This window comes from Pristis pectinata, unplaced genomic scaffold, assembly GCF_009764475.1.
Source record: "Pristis pectinata isolate sPriPec2 unplaced genomic scaffold, sPriPec2.1.pri scaffold_166_arrow_ctg1, whole genome shotgun sequence".
Lineage (NCBI taxonomy): Eukaryota > Metazoa > Chordata > Chondrichthyes > Rhinopristiformes > Pristidae > Pristis > Pristis pectinata.
In genome coordinates, this window is record NW_026262501.1 from 1 (window position 1) to 18,352 (window position 18,352).

Here is an 18,352-nt window from a genome sequence, read left to right on the forward strand (position 1 = left end):
GCCAAGTTTCCCTGGATCCTATGTCTCTTGACTTTCTGAAGGAACCTTATCAAACACCTTAATAAAATCCATGTACCCCACATCCACTGCTCTACCTTCATCAATGTGCTTTGTCACGTCCTCAAACAATTCAATCAGGCTCGTGAGGCATGACCTGCCCCTCACAAAGTCATGCTGACTGTCCCTAATCAGCCTATGTTTCTCTAAATGCCCATAAATCCCATCTCTAAGAATCTCTAGTAATTTGACCACCACAGAAGTAAGCCTCACTGGCCTGTAATTCCTGGGTTATCCCTACTCCCTTTCTTAAACAAAGGAACAACATTTGTAAGTGTTCCTGCCCAGTGTTCCTGTCCAATGTTTCTGTCCAAACAGAAACAAGAAGTTCCTGTCCAGTACCTTCAAAATTTGCTTTGCCCCACTTTCACATTTTCACTTGTGGACCAGTCCTGTGTTTTCCCAGAACTATTTTAAAATGAATGGACTGATGGTCAGTGGTCCCAGCCCTCCCCCACGGACAATTCAGGCACTTGCTCTGCCTAGTTCCCCGACAGGAGGTTCAGTGTTGTCCCATCTCTGGTAGGGCCACCTACATACAGTTTGAGAAAACTTTCCCGGAGACATTTAACAAATCCTGCCCCATCCAAGCCCTTTGCACTATGCTGGTCCCAGTCAATGTTGTTAAAATTACCTACGATTAAAACCCTATCATTTCTGCATCTATGTGCAATCTCCCAAGTCCCCCTCGCACTTTCCTCCCGAAGGACCCTGTCTTCAGGACTCTAACCCTGCCACAGACTATGTTTTCTTCCAGTTCAGACCATGGACTCACACTTCCCACTGCCTCGGGAGAGCAGCCAGCATCGTTGAGGACCCCTCCCCCCACCCCCACACCAGACATTCTCTCTTCTCCCCCCTCCTATCGGGCACAAGATACAGAAGGTCGAGACCACGTACCACCAGGCTCAAGGACAGCTTCTACCTTGTTCTTGAATGGACCTCTTGTACAATAAAGGTGGACTCTTGACCTCACAATCTACCTTGTTTGGCCCTTGCGCCTTATTGTCTGCCTGCACTGCACTTTCTCTGTAGCTGTGACACTTTATTCTGTATTCTGTTATTGTTTTGTACTCATTACAGCATGAACTGTCTGGATGACACGCAAACCAAGTTTTTCCCTGGATCTCAGTACACATGACAATAACTGATACCAACCCCCAATAACCCTCGACATCCATGGTTCCTTGACTCACAGTCCTGGCCTTTCGTGCTTTCGGGAACGTGTTGGACCTGAACTCTTGTTCAAAGACTCCCTCTCGTCCAGCGTAGACACACCTACAAGTGACTGCTCCCGGTTACGTTTGCTGGGTCCTGCCTTATGATCGCGAGATTGGCCTCCTTCTTCAGGACCTCCCGATCCCTTTTCACAACTCTGCGGGTTTCAAGGTAGATATAGTCACTGGCCCCCAAACGCTCCCCCAAACCCCCGACACTCACATTCCCTGAGATCAGCCCCTTCTCCAGTCGGACAATCTTTGCGGGACACACGTTGACAATTCCACCCTCTTTTGCACGAAGTCCATCCCGGTTAACACCGGAATCCCCTCCCATACGACCCGACCAGTCTTACACCTTTGTGATTTGTCTCCATACCTGCTCCTCCATCTCCCGCTGACCATCAGGAGCCCTGTGGTGTACCCCTGGCCAAAGTGATTGACAATTTTTGTTCCCAAGCTCTCCTCACGTCTTCATTTGAAGAGTCGTCGGGAGGACACACACACAGTCTTCATTGAGGGGTCAGCGGTGGAAAGGGGGAGCAGCTTCAAGTTCCTGGGCGCCAACATCTCGGAGGATCTGTCCTGGGCCCAACACACGGATGCAGTCATGAAGAAGGCACGCCAGTGGCTCTACTTCATTAGGAGTTTGAGGAGATTTGGTATGTCACCAAAGACTCTTACAAATTTCTACAGATGTACGGTGGAGAGCATTCTGACTGGTTGCATCACCGCCTGGTGTGGAGGCTCCAATGCACAGGATCGCAAGAGACTGCAGAGGGTTGTAGACCCAGCCAGCTCCATCACGGGCACACCCCTCCCCACCATCGAGGACATCTTCAAGAGGTGGTCCCTCAAGAAGGCGGCATCCATCACTGAGGACCGTCACCACCCTGGACATGCCCTCTTCTCGTTACTACCATCAGGGAGGAGGTACAGGAGCCTGAAGACCAACACTCAATGATTCAGGAACAGCTTCTTCCCCTCCGCCATCAGATTCCTGAACGGTCCCTGAACCCGTGAACACTGCCTCGTTGTTCCTCTTTTGCACTAATTTTTTTGTAACTTATGCTAATGTTTTACTCTTGCACTTTACTGCTGCCTCAGAACAACACGTTTCACAACGTGTCAGTGACGATAAACCCGACTCCGACACATCCTCCCTTAGCACTGCGGTGACGGACCCCTTCAGCACCATCACAACAGTACCCCCTCTTTTACATCACTGTCCCCTCGCTCCCCGTCCACCCTGCAGCGTTGAAGTGCCGGTCCTGCCCTTTGCTCGACATTGTCTCTGCGACAGCAACGATGCTCCGTGTGCCCTCAGTTCACCACCTCACCCATCAGACCCCAGAAACAATGCAGCCCACCAGTCCTCTATGCCCTCCCACCCCCACCACTGCTGGGCTATCTTTCCTTCGGTTAGACTGTACCCCACCCCCCTCACTGTCCCATTCCTCTGCCAAATGACTTCCAACCCTCGCTGACAGGATGAGCAAACCGTCCACGAGGACGCTGGATCCCTCCTGGTTCAGGTTGTACAGGTCCCACCTTCCCCAGAAACGCTGTGATCCTGAAATCTAAAGACCACGAGACATAGGAACAGAATCAGGCCATTTGGCCCATCAAGTCTGCTCCCCCATTCCATCGTGGCTGATTTATTTTTCCCTCTCAACCCCATTCTCCTGCCTTCTCCCCGTAACCTTTGACGTCCTCACTAATCAAGAACCTATCAACCTCCGCTATCAAGAACCTATCAACTTGGCCTCCACAGCCGTTTGTGGCAAAGAATTCTACAGATTCACCGTCCTCTGGCTGAAGAAATTCCCCCTCTCTCCAACCCAGGGATGACTGGGCAGTGATGGGGAGCAGGAACCCTGGCTGATTCCACCCCCTCTCTCTCTAACCCCAGGGTGACTGGGCAGTGACGGGGAGCAGGGACCCTGGCTGATTGCCCCAGGTTGGTCCATTGAGTTTAATGGGGTGTATACAGGTATTGGATGCAGTGAAATCCAGTGAAAGGTGCTGCGGGTCAGGGAGCTGTGGAGTGTGGGTGTGGACTGTACTGGAGGGAGCTGTGACCCAGGAGAGTGCTGGGCTTGGGTGAGAGAGAGGCAGGACACCAAGTTACTTGCCAACACTTTATTCATCTTTGGTTGAAATGGTACAGGTTTTGTGGGACACACACGCACACAGACACACACACACACAGACACAGTATATATACACACACTAACACACACACGCTCACACTTAGTTGGCTGTAGTGTGAACATTGTTTGGGGTTTGTTGAGGGAGTGTGTTTAAGGTTGGGATTTGGAGGGTGGGGGTTGATACACTGCCTTCTCCCGCCCACATCTCTCCGTACTTCCTCTAGCTCCCCAAGTGCTCACCCCATGGCAGTCTCCCCGACTCCCGCCTGGCTGCACTTGAGACAGGAAGATTTCCCCCTGGACCGCTGGGGAATGGGAGCAGCCTCTCCCCACTAAGGTGAGAGCGAGGAGAGAGGGACAATCTCCCCTGTGGGGGATCGGAGGGAGTGGTGAAAGTAGCGGGACTTCAGGCCGACAAATTGCCAGTACCTGACAATTCCCAGCCCCCGAGGCGAGTGGGGCAGGTTAATCCACGGCATGGCACCGTGGTAGCCTGCCCACATCTGAAGGGGGTGGTTTACAAACAGGGTAGTGGGCACTGCTGGCCAAGAGAGTCTACGGGACCCCTCTCGGGGTATTTCTGGATCGCAAGTCACACTGAGACTCAAAGCAGGCAAGGGTGGCATGGGACGTTAGCGAGGCAGATGGGGTACCCCCACCAACACCCCAATAATTTGGGAGGGGGGGTGGGGGTCACCTCGGGTCCTGCGCTTCTCAGTGTGAGGTTTGGAAGCCGTGGTACACAACAGGAACAGGAAGGGGACGCGGGGGCTCAGTGACCTTCAGGGTTGGGGGCTCAGGGGCTGGGAGGGACATTGCACGAGGAGCTGGTTCGTGTAGGTCAACGTTACGCGGGGCAGTTGGAGTCCACATGGACTTCCACAAGGCACTCTGCGCGGTGTGGCATCGGAAGGAGCAAGGCGGAGGGGGAATCCGTCCTGTGTCACGGTGCGGGGAGGGGCGGGCCGGGGTTACCTAGGGCAGGAAGGTGGAGAGCAGGTAAAGGGTGCACCAGAGCAGAGAGCCAGAACCCTCTGCAGCCACCCGCAGGAAGACTAGTACCTGGAGGGAGCGAGTGGTGAGGGCGGCCACATCCTTGAGGGCTGCCAGGGACTCCAGGTCGAGCTGTGCCCCAAGCGCACCCCCCTCACCCTCATTGTCCCCGGCTCCAGCCTCCTGCCGCCCACTCCCCACCTCTCCCTCAGCACACCCCTGCTCCCAGGACCCAGGGGTGGGAGGCTCACCTCCCCCTGGGTCCTGGAGATGGGCGGGGGGTGGGGGTTCCTGGCACCAGGGAGAGGGCCCCTCTCCTGCTTCCGGAGCTCCGCTGCCCGTGCACGACGGTCCCGCCTCCGGCTCGCTCCCCGCCCATGACGTTCCCGCTCCAGGACACTCCTCTCCGGGGGAAGGCGGCGGGACTTCTGCCCGGGTCTCCCCCTCGGCCTCGGGGAGCCCACCGCCCTCCCTCCATTCTCCCGGGACCTCCGCTCCGCATCCCTCCGGCAGGCCGGACGCTCCCGGGGGGTGTCGCTGTTGGGCAGGGGTTTCCTGCCCCTCCCCTGGCTCCTGTCCCACCTCAATGGGGGTGAAGGTGTCCCATGGAGGGGGGCTCTCCGTCGTTTTGTCTGGGAGGGGCTGCGTCAAGAGCTGGCTGACCTGTACCCTGGGAATCTGTCGGGAGGGGAGAAACAGAGGCTTTAAAAGGGATGGGATGGCCCCTGCCCTGCCCTTTAGCCCATCAAGTTGATGCAATCCCAGTCCCTCACCAACCCCCTTCTCCCCACACTCCCACCAGATTCTGCTCCTCACCCACATGCCAAGGGGCCATGAACCCACCGACCCCACACGTTCGCTGGGACGTGGGAGGGAACCGGAGCACCCGTGGGGTGGTGGTGGGGGTGGGGGAACCAGGAAGTGCGTGCAAACTCCGCACAGACAGACAGCGCCGGAGGTCGGGATCGAACCCGGGTCCCGGGAGCTGAGAGGCAGCGGGGCCAAGTGTTGCGCCGATGTGCTGCACTGACGTGCTGCTCACCTCCCCAGCATCGCAGAGCAGAAACATGAAAGGGTTGGGCACTGAGGAATGGTGGTGAACAGAGGCACCTTGGGGTCCACGTCCACAGCTGGCGGCGCAGGTCGACGGGGTGGTGAAGGCGGCCTACAGCAGGCTGGCCTTCATCGGTCGGGGCACAGAATACACAAGTTGGGTTGCAACTTTACCTGGCCCTGGTTTGACCGCAGGTGGAGCACGGTGTGCAGTTCTGGTCCCCGCACTGTGGGAAGGGGGCGGCTGCCCCTGGACGGGGCGCAGAGGGCATTCCCCAGGGTGTTGTCTGGAGTGGGAGGGGTTTACTTATGGGGCAAGATTGGACAGGTTGGGTCTGTTGTCCCTGGAACGGAGGAGGCTGAGGGGTGGTCTGAGAGATACAGTCACCAGTCACAGAGTCACACCGCACGGAAACAGGCCCTTCGGCCCAACCAGTCCATGCCGACTGTGTTGCCCAGCGAGCTGGTCCCATCTGCCCACGTTTGGCCCACAGCCCTCTGAACCTCTCCTCTCCCTGTACTCATCTAGATGGTGTTTAAACGTTGCTAATGTGCCCGCCTCAACCACTATTTCTGGCTGCTCGTTCCAAATACGCACCTCCCTTTGTGTGAAGAAGCTGCCCCTGATGTCCCTTCTAAATCTCTCGCTTCTGATCTTAAACCTCTGCCCTCTTGTTTTTAGCTCCCCCTCCCTGGGAAAAAGACTGTGTGCCTTCACCCTGTCTGTGCCCCTCATGATCTTATACCCCTCCATCAGGTCACCCCTCAATCTCCTACATTCCAGGGAGTAAAGTCCTCGTCTACACAACCTCTCCTTGTAACAGGCCCCCAAGTCCAGGCAACATCCCATTCTCTCATCTCTCCTCTTCCATCAGGTAGAAGATACAGGAGCCTGAGGGCACGTACCACCAGGCTCAACGACAGCTTCTAGCCCACTGATAAGACTATTGAACGGTTCCCTTATACGATGAGATGGACTCTGACCTCACGATCTACCTTGTTGTGACCTTGCACCTTATTGCACTGCACTTTCTCTGTAGCTGTGACACTTTACTCTGTACTGTTATTGTTTTTACCTGTACTACATCAATGCACTCTGTACTGACTCAATGTAACTGCACTGTGTAATGAATTGACCTGTACAAGTGGTTTGCAAGACAAGTTTTTCACTAGACCTCAGTAAAAGTGACAATAATAAACCAATACCAATACATCCTGGTAAATCTTTTCTGCATCTTTCCTAGTTTAGTAACACCTTTCCTTTAGCAGGGCGACCAAAACCATACTCAGTATGTTTAAGAAATGAGGCATAGAAGGATATGGACCTCAACTGGGTAAATGGGATTGGTGTAGCTGGGTCAGCATGGAACATGGTGGGCCGAAGGGCCTGTTTCTGTGCCCTTTGAATGAGCTCTCCAATCACCCCGCTCTCTCCTCCCAGGAATTCCTTCTCCAGTCTCTCCCCAGCTGCATCTCCTGCCCTGTGCCTCATGGGACCCGGCGGGGACTTGGGCCGATGACCCACCCACCGGGGACGGCCCTGCTCACCATCAGCTGCCAAACTCCCGCCCGTTCGTGAGCCAGCCACCTTCAGGTCAGGGCCACAGCTGAGGGATATCAGCTCCCACCCGAGGCCCATCGCCGAATGCTGGACGACCCCTCGTGTCTGACTGGTGGGGTGGGATGGTGGTGGGTGGTGGGTTTAGTGGCGGGGGGTGGGGGGGGGCAGAATATCCAGGTCAGGAACAGGATGAGAAGGCACTACGCAAAGAGTAATCCGGGTAAACAATGCCCTTCTCTGCAATGGTCAGTATTAAATTAAACTCTGCCGTGGTTTATAAAGGCTAAAAATTGACTGTAAATTTTCTCTAAAACAACCAAAACATCTACTTTTACAGAACGCTAACCAAATCCATACCCTTACCTACCGGACACAAGCTGCAATGGGGAATAAACAAATCCTTAATTATGATCACTGTTACCCTGATGCTCCCCACTGAAACATCATTCACTTTTGCCACCCTTTCTCCAGGGTGAGGTTCTACATCTTTATTGTTGGGTTGGTGAATGTAGTGAGCACTGTTTCTACCAGTTAAGGGGTCTGGGATCAGGAGGCAGAGTCTATAAGTTGGAGCTGAGCTTCAGGTGACCCTACGGAGGTGTATAAAACCATGAGGGGCAATGATAGGGTGAATGCACACAGTCTGTTTCCCCAGGGTTGGGTAATCAGGAACTAGAGGGCACAGGTTTAAGGTGAGGGGAGAGATTTAATAGGAACCTGAGGGGCAACTTCTTCACCCAGAGGATGGTCAGTACATGGAACGAGCTGCCAGAGGAAGTGGTTGAGGCAGGTACATTAACAGCATTTAAAAGGCACTTGGACAGGTCCATGGATAGGAAAAGGTTTAGAGGGATACGGGCCAAATGCAGGCAAATGGGACTGGCTTAGATGGGACACCTTGGACGGCATGGACGTTTGGCACGCTGGCCTTCATCAGTTGGGGCATTGAGTATATAAATTGGGAAGTTATGTTGCAGTTGTACAGGACATCGGTGAGGCCGCACTTGGAGCACTGTGTACAGTTTTGGTCACCCTGTTATAGGAAAGATGTTACTAAGCTAGAAAGAGTGCAGAGAGGATTTACCAGGATGTTGTCTGGACTTGGGGGCCTGAGTTACAAGGAGAGGTTGTGTAAACTAGGACCTTACTCTCTGGAACATAGGGGATTGAGGGGGACCTGACAGAGGGGTATAAGATCATGAGGGGCGTAGACAGGGTGAAAGCACATAGTCTCCTTCCCAGGGAGGGGGAGCTAAAAAACAAGAGGGCAGAGGTTTAAGATCAGAGGCAAGGGGCTTAGAAGGGACATCAGGGGCAGCTTCTTCACACAAAGGGTGGTGTGTACTTGGAATGAGCTGCCAGAAACTGTGGTTGAGGCGGGCACATTAGCAACGTTTAAAAGCCCTCTAGATAAGTCCGTAGAGAGGAGAGGTTCAGAGGGACTGTGGGCCAAATGTGGGCAGATGGGACCAGCTTGCTGGGCAACACAGTCGGCATGGACCAGTAGGGCCAAAGGGCCTGTTTCGGCCGTTACTGGACCGGGGGAACCAAGGGACAGAGGGGCCCGTTACCGGACCAGTGATCTCAGGGACCGAGGGGCCCGTTACCATACCGGGGGGTGGTGGGTGGTGGAACGGAGTGGCCCATTACTGGACCAGTGATCCGGGGGACGAGCGGCCCGATACTGGAATGGGGGGGGGGGGGGGCGTAGGGGCTGTTACCGGGCCCATGATCCGGGGAATGGAGGGGCCCGTTACTGGACTGGTGATCCAGGGGACTTGCTCGGCACCTGTGGCCTTACCTGTAGGGCGCTGTTCCCGGGAGGAGTGGGGTCAGCCGTCTCGGTGTCATTGGTCCAGTCTGTGAGGACAGGAGACAGTGGTGAGCGAGACCCTGCCTGGCACCAAACGCTGCAGCCATGTGGACCCTGCCCCAACCGAGCCCACCCGAGCCCACCCATCGCAGACCTGTGGTGTGAGGTCACCACCTGGTGTGATGTAGCCGTGTGAGGTCACCACCTGATGTGATGTCACTATGAGGTCACCTAGCATGATGTCACCATGTTAGGTCACCACCTAGTGTGATGTCACCGTGTGAGGTCACCACCTAGTGTGATGCCACCCCGTGAGGTCACCACATGGTGTGATGTCACCGCGCGAGGTCACCACCTGGTGTGAGGTCACCGTGCAGCGCAGTGTCAGGCCAGACACACATTGGGACATTCCCTTGGCCGGGACGTCCAGCACACAGTCTGCACCCTGCCCAACCCACTGACCCGGCACCAACCGTGAGAAGGTCCGTACCACGATTCCCTGTGTCCAGCTCCTCTGGGTCCTCATCCCGCTCTCCGTACCTGCAATACACCAGAGGGAGACGGTGAGCACACTGAACCAGAATCGGGCTGATTCTCACACAGTGCAAGGCAAGGAGCCTCCAGACCAGGCGGTGATGCAACCAGTCAGAATGCTCTCCACCGTACATCTGTAGAAATTTGCAAGAGACTTTGGTGACATACCAAATCTCCTTAAAGTCCTAATGAAGTAGAACAGCTGGCGTGCCTTCTTCGTGATTGCATCAATGTGTTGGGCCCAGGACAGATCCTCTGAGATGTTGAAGCTGCTCACCCTTTCCACCGCTGAGCCCTCAGTGAGGACTGGTCAGATGGGTGTGGTTATTGGAGGTTAGTCATCCCTGCCCCAGAACATCACTGCAGGACTTCCTCAGGACATTGTCGTAGACCCAACCACCTTCTGCCACTTCATCAGTGATTGTGTCAGCAGAGGGGATGTTCACTGATCATTGCACAATGCTCAGTCCCATTCACAGCTCCAAGTGAGGCAGCCCACACCTGCGTGCAGCAAGCCCTGGACAACTTCACCCATGGACTGGTCAACAGCACTCGCACCACGGAAGTACCAGGCAATGACCATCTCCAACAAGACAGAGTCTAACGACCTACCCCCAACACTGGAGTATTGTGTCCAGTTTTGGTCACCCTACCGTAGGAAAGATACCATTAAGCTAGAGAGAGCACAGAGGAGATTTATGAGGATGTTGCCGGGACTCAAGGCACTGAGTTATGGAGAGAGGTTGAGCAGGTTGGGACTTTATTCATTGGAGTGTGGGAGAATGAGGGGTGATCTTATAGGGGTGTATAACATCATGAGGGGTAGACGGTGAATGTGCACAGTCTTTTCCCCAGGGTTGGGGAATCAAGAACGAGAGGACACAGGTTTAAGGTGAGAGGGGAGAGATTTAATAGGAACCTGAGGGGCAGGTTTTTCACACAGAGAGTGGTCTGTACATGGAACAGGCTGCCAGAGGCTGAGGCAGGTACATTAACAACATTTAAAAGGCACTTGGACAGGTCCATGGATAGGAAAGGTTCAGAGGGATATGGGCCAAATGTGGGCATCTGGGACTGACTCAGATGGGAATCTGGGTCAGCATGGTTCAGTTGGGCTGAAGGGCCTGTTTCCGTGCTGTGTGACTCTGTGACATTCGATGCCGTTCCCGCCATGACACTTTCTGTCCTGAGTTCACTGCTTAGGCGCACTGAGTGTAATCCAATTACGGGGGGCGGGTATTCACAGAGACAGGGAGGGGTGTAGGGGGCAGAGGGGGTCACAGAGATGGGGAGGGGTGTAGGGGGTTACAGTGACAGGGAGGGAAAGGGGGCCTGAGTCATGAATTTTAAAACTGAGGCATTGCTCAGTGAGGACCTGCAGATGTGGGGTGGGGGGGGGGGGGGGGCTAACAGAAAGCTGGGGGTGTGGGGTGGAGGGTCTGGGGCAGGAGCTGCTCACAGACCGGCAGAGAGAAGCAGCAGCAGAACGTGGACAGTTTCGGACAGAATGAGACCACAGGGAGCCGGAGGAGGTGGACCGTGGGGTCAGCGAGGCTGGGTGCACTGTGGACACATCACCCATGGGGTGGACATGTCACTCCCTGCCCATGGGCACAGGGTGTCTGGGCAGGGTCAGGGCCGGTGAAGTGGAACACGGAGTGGCTCAAACGGAGGGCCTCGGGCACAACCTGGGGCAAGAGCCGCGGCGGGATCGGCTGCAGGAGGATGAGCAGGGAGCGGGCAGATTGCCACGTTGTGTGAACATCACGGAGCGTGGGGGAGCTTTGACTCCGCTCCGGGTGATGGTGGGGGCAGGAGAACTTTCTCCAGCTGTCCATTGGTGTCCCAGCGAGGGAGGGTGAACTGGCTTCTGGGCAGCCGGCCAGGTCAAGTGGGGAACCTCTGGGAAGCAGTGATCACACCATCCCTGGGCTGAGAGAGGGTGCAGAATATAGACCTCTCCAGGGTAAAAATAGTCATCTGGACCAGGGCCAGTGGCAATCGGATGAGAAGAGATCTGGCCTGGGTAAACTGGGATCAACGCTCAGTCGGAAAATGTGACGGAGAGGCGGAGACCTTTCCGAAACTGGAGCTGTCTCAGCTTGGGTCCGGCTGCTTTCCCACCAGGGGAGGAGGGAGGGTGGGGCTCGGGTTACCTGGCTGGGCAGAGGGGCAGAGCAGGTGGCAGAGGGCAGGCTGGTCACACAGCCAAAAGCCAGGCTGATAGGCTGACTCCAGGGAGAAAAGGGAGAGACGGGGATGGTGAAGGGAGGGTGGGGGGAGGGAGAGAGGGAGACGGAGGGGGGAGGAAGGGAGGGTGGGGGGAGGGAGAGAGGGAGACGGAGGGGGGAAGGGAGCGACGGGGGAAAGGGAGCGACGGGGGGAAGGGGGAGAGCGAGGGGGAGAGACAGATTATCTGGGAAAGGGCAGCAAGGATGGAAGGGAATGCACTGAGCTGCTCTCGGCACAGGCACCAGAAGGGTGGGGGGGGGGAGGTTTGGCCGACCAGAGACCAGAGGGCGAGGTGGAGGACCGTACATCGTTCTGCACTGGAGTGTCAGCACAGGGAGTCCGGTCGACATTCCGGACGGGTTACAGCGGGGTGTGCGGGGGGAGGCTGGAGTTACTGAGGGGAGGGAGACTGCAGGTTCCAGAGGTGTTGCCCAGTGTGCCGAACATGTGCAGCTCGAGGGGCTGGTGCCAGGGACCGGAGGACGCAGCAAACACTGCAGCCCTGTCCCACGGAGGGTGTCGGGGTAATCCCGGTCACCACGCAGTGCTCAGCTGAACCTCTGGAAAATTATCGGAATCAGCACTCACACAGACAGGTGTGGGTTGCTTCGAGAAAGGCAGCGTGGATTCTAGATGAAGCAACGGGGCGTCACGGAGTCACACAGTACGGAAACAGGCCCTTCGGCCCAACCGGTCCCTGCCGACCAAGATTCCCATCTGAGCCAGTCCCATTTGCCCATGTTTGGCCCACATTCCTCTCAACCTTTCCTATCCATGGACCTGTTCGAGTGTCTTTTAAACATTGGTAACGTACCTGCCTCACCCACTTCCTCTGGCAGCTCCTTCCATGTATGGACCACCCTCTGGGTGAAGAAGTTGCCCCTCAGATCCCTATTAAATCTCTCCCCTCTCACCTTAAATCTGTGCCCTCTAGTTCTTGATTCCCCCACCCTGGGAAAAAGACTGCACGCATTCACCCTGTCTATGACCTTCATTATCTTAAGACACCTCTATAAGATCACCCCTCATTCTTCTACACTCCAATGAAAAGTCCTGACCTTTCTCCAATAACTCAGTCCCTGGAGTCCCGGCAACATCCTCGTAAATCTTCTCTGCACTCTTTCCAGCTCAGTGGCATCTTTCGTAAACACAAAAGTGTCGACGTTTCGGGTTGAAACCCTGCATCAGAAGTTTGGAAGAGTCAGGTTCCCACGTGAAACGTGCAGGACCTGGGAGGGGACAGGTTCGATTGCAATGTTCACGAGGGAGCTGGAGAGGAATCTGACAGGAGAGAGCCCACGGGGGGGGGGGGGGGGGGGGGGGACTGTGGGGAGAGGGCAGGGGAATGGGACATACCCAGGCTGCTCTTGCATGTGCTGGTACAGACTTGATGGGCTGTCAGCCAGCCCAGAACGACACGGGGGTGGGGGTGATGGGGGGGTGCAGCTGGGGGGGGGGGGGGCGATGGGAGAGGGTGGGGACGGGCCGGGAGAGTATCGGACAACATTGTGGTGACGGAGGTCGCCGGGGGTGGGGGGGGCGGAAGTGGGCCAGGACACCGGTGGACAGGAGGGAGAGACCAGGGTGCAAGCTGGTGGGAGGCTGAGGGGGCAGCGGGTGAGGCTGTACCCCCACCGGGGCGGTGGGTGTCCCTGCGGCCTGTGCACCCCCTCGGCGGCACAGGTCAGACAGCAGGGAAACAGGCCCTTCAGCCCAACCCGTCCGTGCTGGACTGAGCTGGCCCCACTTGCCCATGTCCCACGAAACCTTTGCCCTGTCCAAATGCCTTTCAGATCAGGGTCAAGGCTACTACCAAAGGCACCCACACCCAGGGGAGAAATGCCACCAAAATGAGCTCTTTGCAGCAGCAAGATTGTACCTACCTCTGCCACCTCCTCTGGCAGTTCGTTCCACACACCCACCACCCCCTGCCCCTCCCATCCCCTTTAAACCTGCACCCCTCTCCTTAAACCTCTGCCCTCTGGTCTTCGACTCCCCGGCCCTGGGGGAAAGGACTGTGACCGCCCAGCTTATCGATGCCCCCAATGGTTGTGTAAACCTCCCCCCCTCAGCCTCCCTCGCTCCAGGGACAGCAGTCCCAGCCTGTCTGGCCTCTCCAGCCCTCCGGTCCCCGGTGACATCCCGGTGAATCACTTCCGCCCCTTCTCCGGGTGACGGGCCTGGGAGACGCAGCTGGACTGGAATCACCCGCAGCCCTCCTGCCCCATCCCCCACACAGGCCCACCCCTCCTCAAGGGGCAATTCAGGAGCCCTGGCAGGGTGGGGGCAATGAATCAGACAGATGGATGGGGTGAGCACTGTCTTCCCCCTGTAAAATGGTGCCCAGTGTGCTAGACACTGTCTGCTCCCTCAGAGAAGGCCGTTCATTCTGACAGCAGGGGAGGGGGCCAGTCAGCCCACCTGCTCAGCCTATCCTCCCACCACAACCACCACCACAGTTTCACCCGAGTCCCACGTTCAATGCTGGTTGTTGTTCCAGTGGGTGGGGGTGGAGGTGAATATTACGGGACGGGTGGGCTGCCGTCTCCGCCTGCTCCCATGTTAATGTGAGATCAGTGGGTGGGGGAGGGTCAGCAGGGACTGGGTGGAGCGAAGGGCTTGCTCCTGTGCTGCGTCGTTCTGTATCCACCCCACCGATCCCAGAAAGTGCGGCAGGGCTGGGTTAGCACAGACTGGGTGGGCCAAAGGTGCTGTTATTGAGCCGTTTCTCTCTATGACTCCCCCACCAGGCGCGTGGGAGTGGGCTAGTGTGTCCTGGATGGGCCGAATAGACTGTTATTGAGCCGTTTCTTTCTATGACTCCTCCACCCAGCCTGGGGAGTGGGCTAACATGGCATGGGTGGGCCAAAGGGATAGTTATCAAGCCGTTTCTCTCTACAACTCCCCCACGGAGCACGGGAAACACAGGGGCAGGTTGGCGGGTGGGTGATCGGGCAGGCCCGCCGCACCGCTCACCCACAACCCCCCATACCTGAGCGAGGTGGTCTTCAGGCAGCTGCGCAGCTCCCGGTCCTCCCTGCCGGCGGCTGGAGCACCCACCTCCTCCTCCTCCTGGCTTTTGTCAGCCTCGCAGACCAGCGAGTAGTTGTCTCCCCCGTTGTTGGCCCAGCGGACGCCGCCCGGCGTCTCGTAGCGCAGCACGAAGGCCATCGTGGCCCCGTCCTGGGCGCAGGCCTGGGGGAAGGTCAGGCTGAAGGCGAAGAGGTCAGTGCGGCCATCTGCTGCTGTCTCCACGTGCTCTGCCGGGTAGTCGTAGAAGGTGGCCCAGCCGTCCAGCGTGGCCCGCACCTGCACCACCTTCTGGAAGTCCACGTTGAGCACCCGGACCAGCCCCCGCACCGACAGCGGGTCCTCCAGCGGCTCGACCGACTCCAGCTCCAGCCCCTGCTCCTCCACCCGCCCCAGCAGCTGGCCGGGCGAGGCGGGCAGGGCGAAGGCCGGGCGGAGGCGGAATCCCAGCCGGCTCTCCCCTCCCTCCGCCTCCCGGGGCTCCGAGGGCTCGAACTGGCAGTAGTACTGCAGGTGCACCAGGTCCAGCCCGCAGCTGTCTGCAAAGTGGACCTTGCGGCTCAGGGAGGGCTCCTCCGCCTCCTCCGGGCTCCTGTCTCTCCTCCTCGGGGTGGGCGAGGACCTGGGGATCAGGTGCACCTTGAATGCATCCTCCTCCTCCTCCTCCTCCTCCTCTTCCTCCTCCTCGCCCCCGGGCACCGGCACCCGCAGCAGCCCCGAGCCGCTCATTGCGCAGCCCCAGCGCTGTCTCCCCGTCGGCTCCGGGCTCCGGGCACCAGGGCGATACCGCGGGCGGGCGGGCGCAGCGCCTGCTGCCAATCACACAAGCCCGGGCACCGCCCCGCCAATCACAGCAGCCGGCTGGCCGGATGGGCGGGGTGGCGGCGCCAATAGAAAGCGGAGCTTGGCATGGGAGGGTGTGCCAATTGGGCGGGATCGCCGCCTCGCCCAGCAGCGTTCACCAATAGGGAGCGCAGACCAGGGACAGGCTGCACCAATGGGATCCGCGCCAGCTGAGCAGCGTTCACCAATAGGGAGCGCAGACCAGGGACAGGCTGCACCAATGGGATCCGCGCCAGCTGAGCAGCGTTCACCAATAGGGAGCGCAGACCAGGGACAGGCTGCACCAATGGATTCCGCGCCAGCTGAGCAGCGTTCACCAATAGGGAGCGCAGACCAGGGACAGGCTGCACCAATGGGATCACTGCCTGCCCAGCAGAATTTGCATAGTCCAGGGCCAGGACGCACCAATAAGGTCGCCGCCTGCCCAGCAGCATTCACCAATAGGAAGTCAGCCCAGAGGCAGAGTCTACCAATGGGATCACCGCCAGCTGCGCAGTATTTACACAGCCCGGAGACAGAACGCACCAATAGGATCGCCGCCAGCTGAGCAGCACTCACCAATAGAAACAGCCCAAGGACAGAGTGCACCAATAGGATCGCCGCTTGCCGATCAGTATTTACATAACCATGGCCAATGCACGAATGGGATCAGCGCCAGCTGAGCAGCACTCACCAATAGGAACTCAGCCCAAAAGCAGAATACACCAATAGGATCACCGCCTGCCGAGCAGTATTCACCAATAAGAACTCTGCCCAGGGGCAGAATATACCAATAGGAGCACGGTCTGCCTGGCAGACTTCACCAATAGAAGCGCAGCTTGGATGCCAAAATTCACCAATGGCAGTGCAAGCCTGTCAAGCACAACACGCCAATAGGACAGCAGCTTGGAATGCAGAATTCACCAATTGGAGCAAAGCCTTCGAGTTTTAGCCTATGGGAGCACAGCATGGTTTCAGTAACCAATCGGGGGGGGGGGGAAAGGGGGAGATGGGGAGGGAGATGGGGGGGGAGATGGGGGGGGAGATGGGGGGGGAGATGGGGGGGAGGGGATGGGGGGGAGGGATGGGGGGGAGGGGGGGGGGATGGGGGGGGAGGGGGGGGAGATGGGGGGGAGGGGATGGGGGGGAGGGGGGGAGATGGGGGGAGGGGATGGGGGGGAGGGGGGAGATGGGGGGGAGGGGATGGGGGGGAGGGGGAGATGGGGGGAGGGGGGAGGGGGAGATGGGGGGAGGGGGAGATGGGGGGAGGGGGGAGGGGGAGATGGGGGGAGGGGGAGATGGGGGGGAGGGGGAGGGGGAGATGGGGGGAGGGGGAGGGGGAGGGGGAGGGGGAGGGGGAGGGGGAGGGGGAGGGGGGAGGGGGAGGGGGGAGGGGGAGGGGATGGGGGAGGGGGAGGGGGGAGGGGGAGATGGGGGGGAGGGGGGAGGGGGGAGGGGGAGATGGGGGGGAGGGGGGAGGGGGAGATGGGGGGGAGGGGGGAGGGGGAGATGGGGGGGAGGGGGAGGGGATGGGGGGAGGGGGGAGGGGATGGGGGGAGGGGGAGGGGGAGAGGGGGGGGAGGGGGAGAGGGGGGGAGGGGGAGAGGGGGGGAGGGGGAGAGGGGGGGGAGGGGGAGAGGGGGGGAGGGGGAGAGGGGGGGAGGGGGAGAGGGGGGGGAGGGGGAGAGGGGGGGAGGGAGAGAGGGGGGGAGGGAGAGAGGGGGGGAGGGAGAGAGGGGGGGAGGGGGGAGGGAGAGAGGGAGAGAGGGGGGAGGGGGGAGGGAGAGAGGGGGGGAGGGGGGAGGGAGAGAGGGGGGGGAGGGGGGAGGGAGAGAGGGGGGGGAGGGGGGAGGGAGAGAGGGGGGGGAGGGGGGAGGGGGGAGGGAGAGAGGGGGGGAGGGGGGAGGTGGGGGGGGGAGGCAGGGAGGGAGGTGGGGAGGTGGGGAGGGGGGAGGGGGGAGGGGACCCAGTGGGTGATGGGCAGACGCAGCGGGAGGAGGGAGGGAGAGGTGGGAGGGGGAGGCAGGGAGGGAGGTGGGAAGGAGGTGAGGACCCAGTGGGCGATGGGCAGACGCAGCGGGGGGGAGGGGGAGGTGGGGGGGAGGCAGGGAGGGAGGTGGGAGGGAGGTGAGGACCCAGTGGGCGATGGGCAGATGCAGCGGGGGGGAGGGGGAGGTGGGGGGGAGGCAGGGAGGGAGGTGGGAGGGAGGTGAGGACCCAGTGGGCGATGGGCAGATGCAGCGGGGGGAGGGGGAGGGAGGTGGGAGGGAGGTGAGGACCCAGTGGGCGATGGGCAGACGCAGCAGGGGGAGGCAGGGAAGGAGGTGGGAGGGAGGTGAGGACCCAGTGGGCGATGGGCAGACGCAGCGGGGGGGAGGGGGAGGGAGGTGGGGAGGGTGGAGGGGACCCAGTGGGTGATGGGCAGACGCAGCAGGGGGAGGCAGGGAGGGAGGTGAGGACCTAGTGGGCGATGGGCAGACGCAGTGGGAGGAGGGAGGGGGAGGGAGATGGGGTGACCCGCTGGCTTCCTCTAGCACACTGGCTGTTGCTGCAGACCGCGGAGGCTGCAGTCTCTTGCGTCTGCCCTCCGACCACTTCCCGACCCTGCTCGCAGGAGCTGCGACGCCTGTCCTTTCACTGCTTGCCTCCCCACCACCCAGGGACCCAAACACTCGCAGCCAGGAGCAGCATGGATTCCCTGCACTTGCTCCGATCTGGTACCCTGCATTCGGTGCTGACAATGAGTGTCCTCTAATCCTCAGTGCGGGCTTTTGGGTCCCGTATCTGAGGAAGGATGTGCAGGGCCTGAGGAGGCTCACGAGAATGATCCCGGGAATGAAAGGGTTAACGTATGAGGAGCGTTTGATGTCTCTGAACCCGATGAAGG

General features: G+C 58.9%; 1 protein-coding gene across 2 annotated transcripts; it reads right to left on the bottom strand.

Annotated features, from left to right (window-relative positions):
* Positions 1-3,302: 3,302 nt before the first annotated feature.
* On the bottom strand, positions 3,303-15,491 carry LOC127567177 (protein phosphatase 1 regulatory subunit 3A-like). 2 transcript variants are annotated; one of them, XM_052009873.1, is made up of 4 exons: positions 14,606-15,491; positions 9,338-9,387; positions 8,836-8,894; positions 3,303-5,098 (listed from the first exon to the last, which is right to left on the bottom strand). In XM_052009873.1, exons 1-4 carry the CDS (start codon positions 15,370-15,372, stop codon positions 4,403-4,405), a joined length of 1,572 nt encoding a protein of 523 aa, XP_051865833.1. In that variant the 5' UTR covers positions 15,373-15,491; the 3' UTR covers positions 3,303-4,402. The 2 variants fall into 2 exon arrangements, with proteins under 2 accessions (XP_051865833.1, XP_051865834.1); XM_052009874.1 differs by having other exon boundaries at positions 4,936-5,098; positions 9,321-9,387.
* Between the last annotated feature and the right edge of the window lie 2,861 nt (positions 15,492-18,352).

Excerpts from the sequence above, each read along its gene's own strand:
- LOC127567177 (XM_052009873.1), bottom strand. The coding sequence starts at position 15,372 with ATGAGCGGCTCGGGGCTGCTGCGGGTGCCGGTGCCCGGGGGCGAGGAG. Across the intron at positions 9,388-14,605 it reads CTGAAGACCACCTCGCTCAG|GTACGGAGAGCGGGATGAGG; the intron begins GTATGGGGGGTT and ends GGTGTATTGCAG. Across the intron at positions 8,895-9,337 it reads GCTGGACACAGGGAATCGTG|ACTGGACCAATGACACCGAG; the intron begins GTACGGACCTTC and ends CTGTCCTCACAG.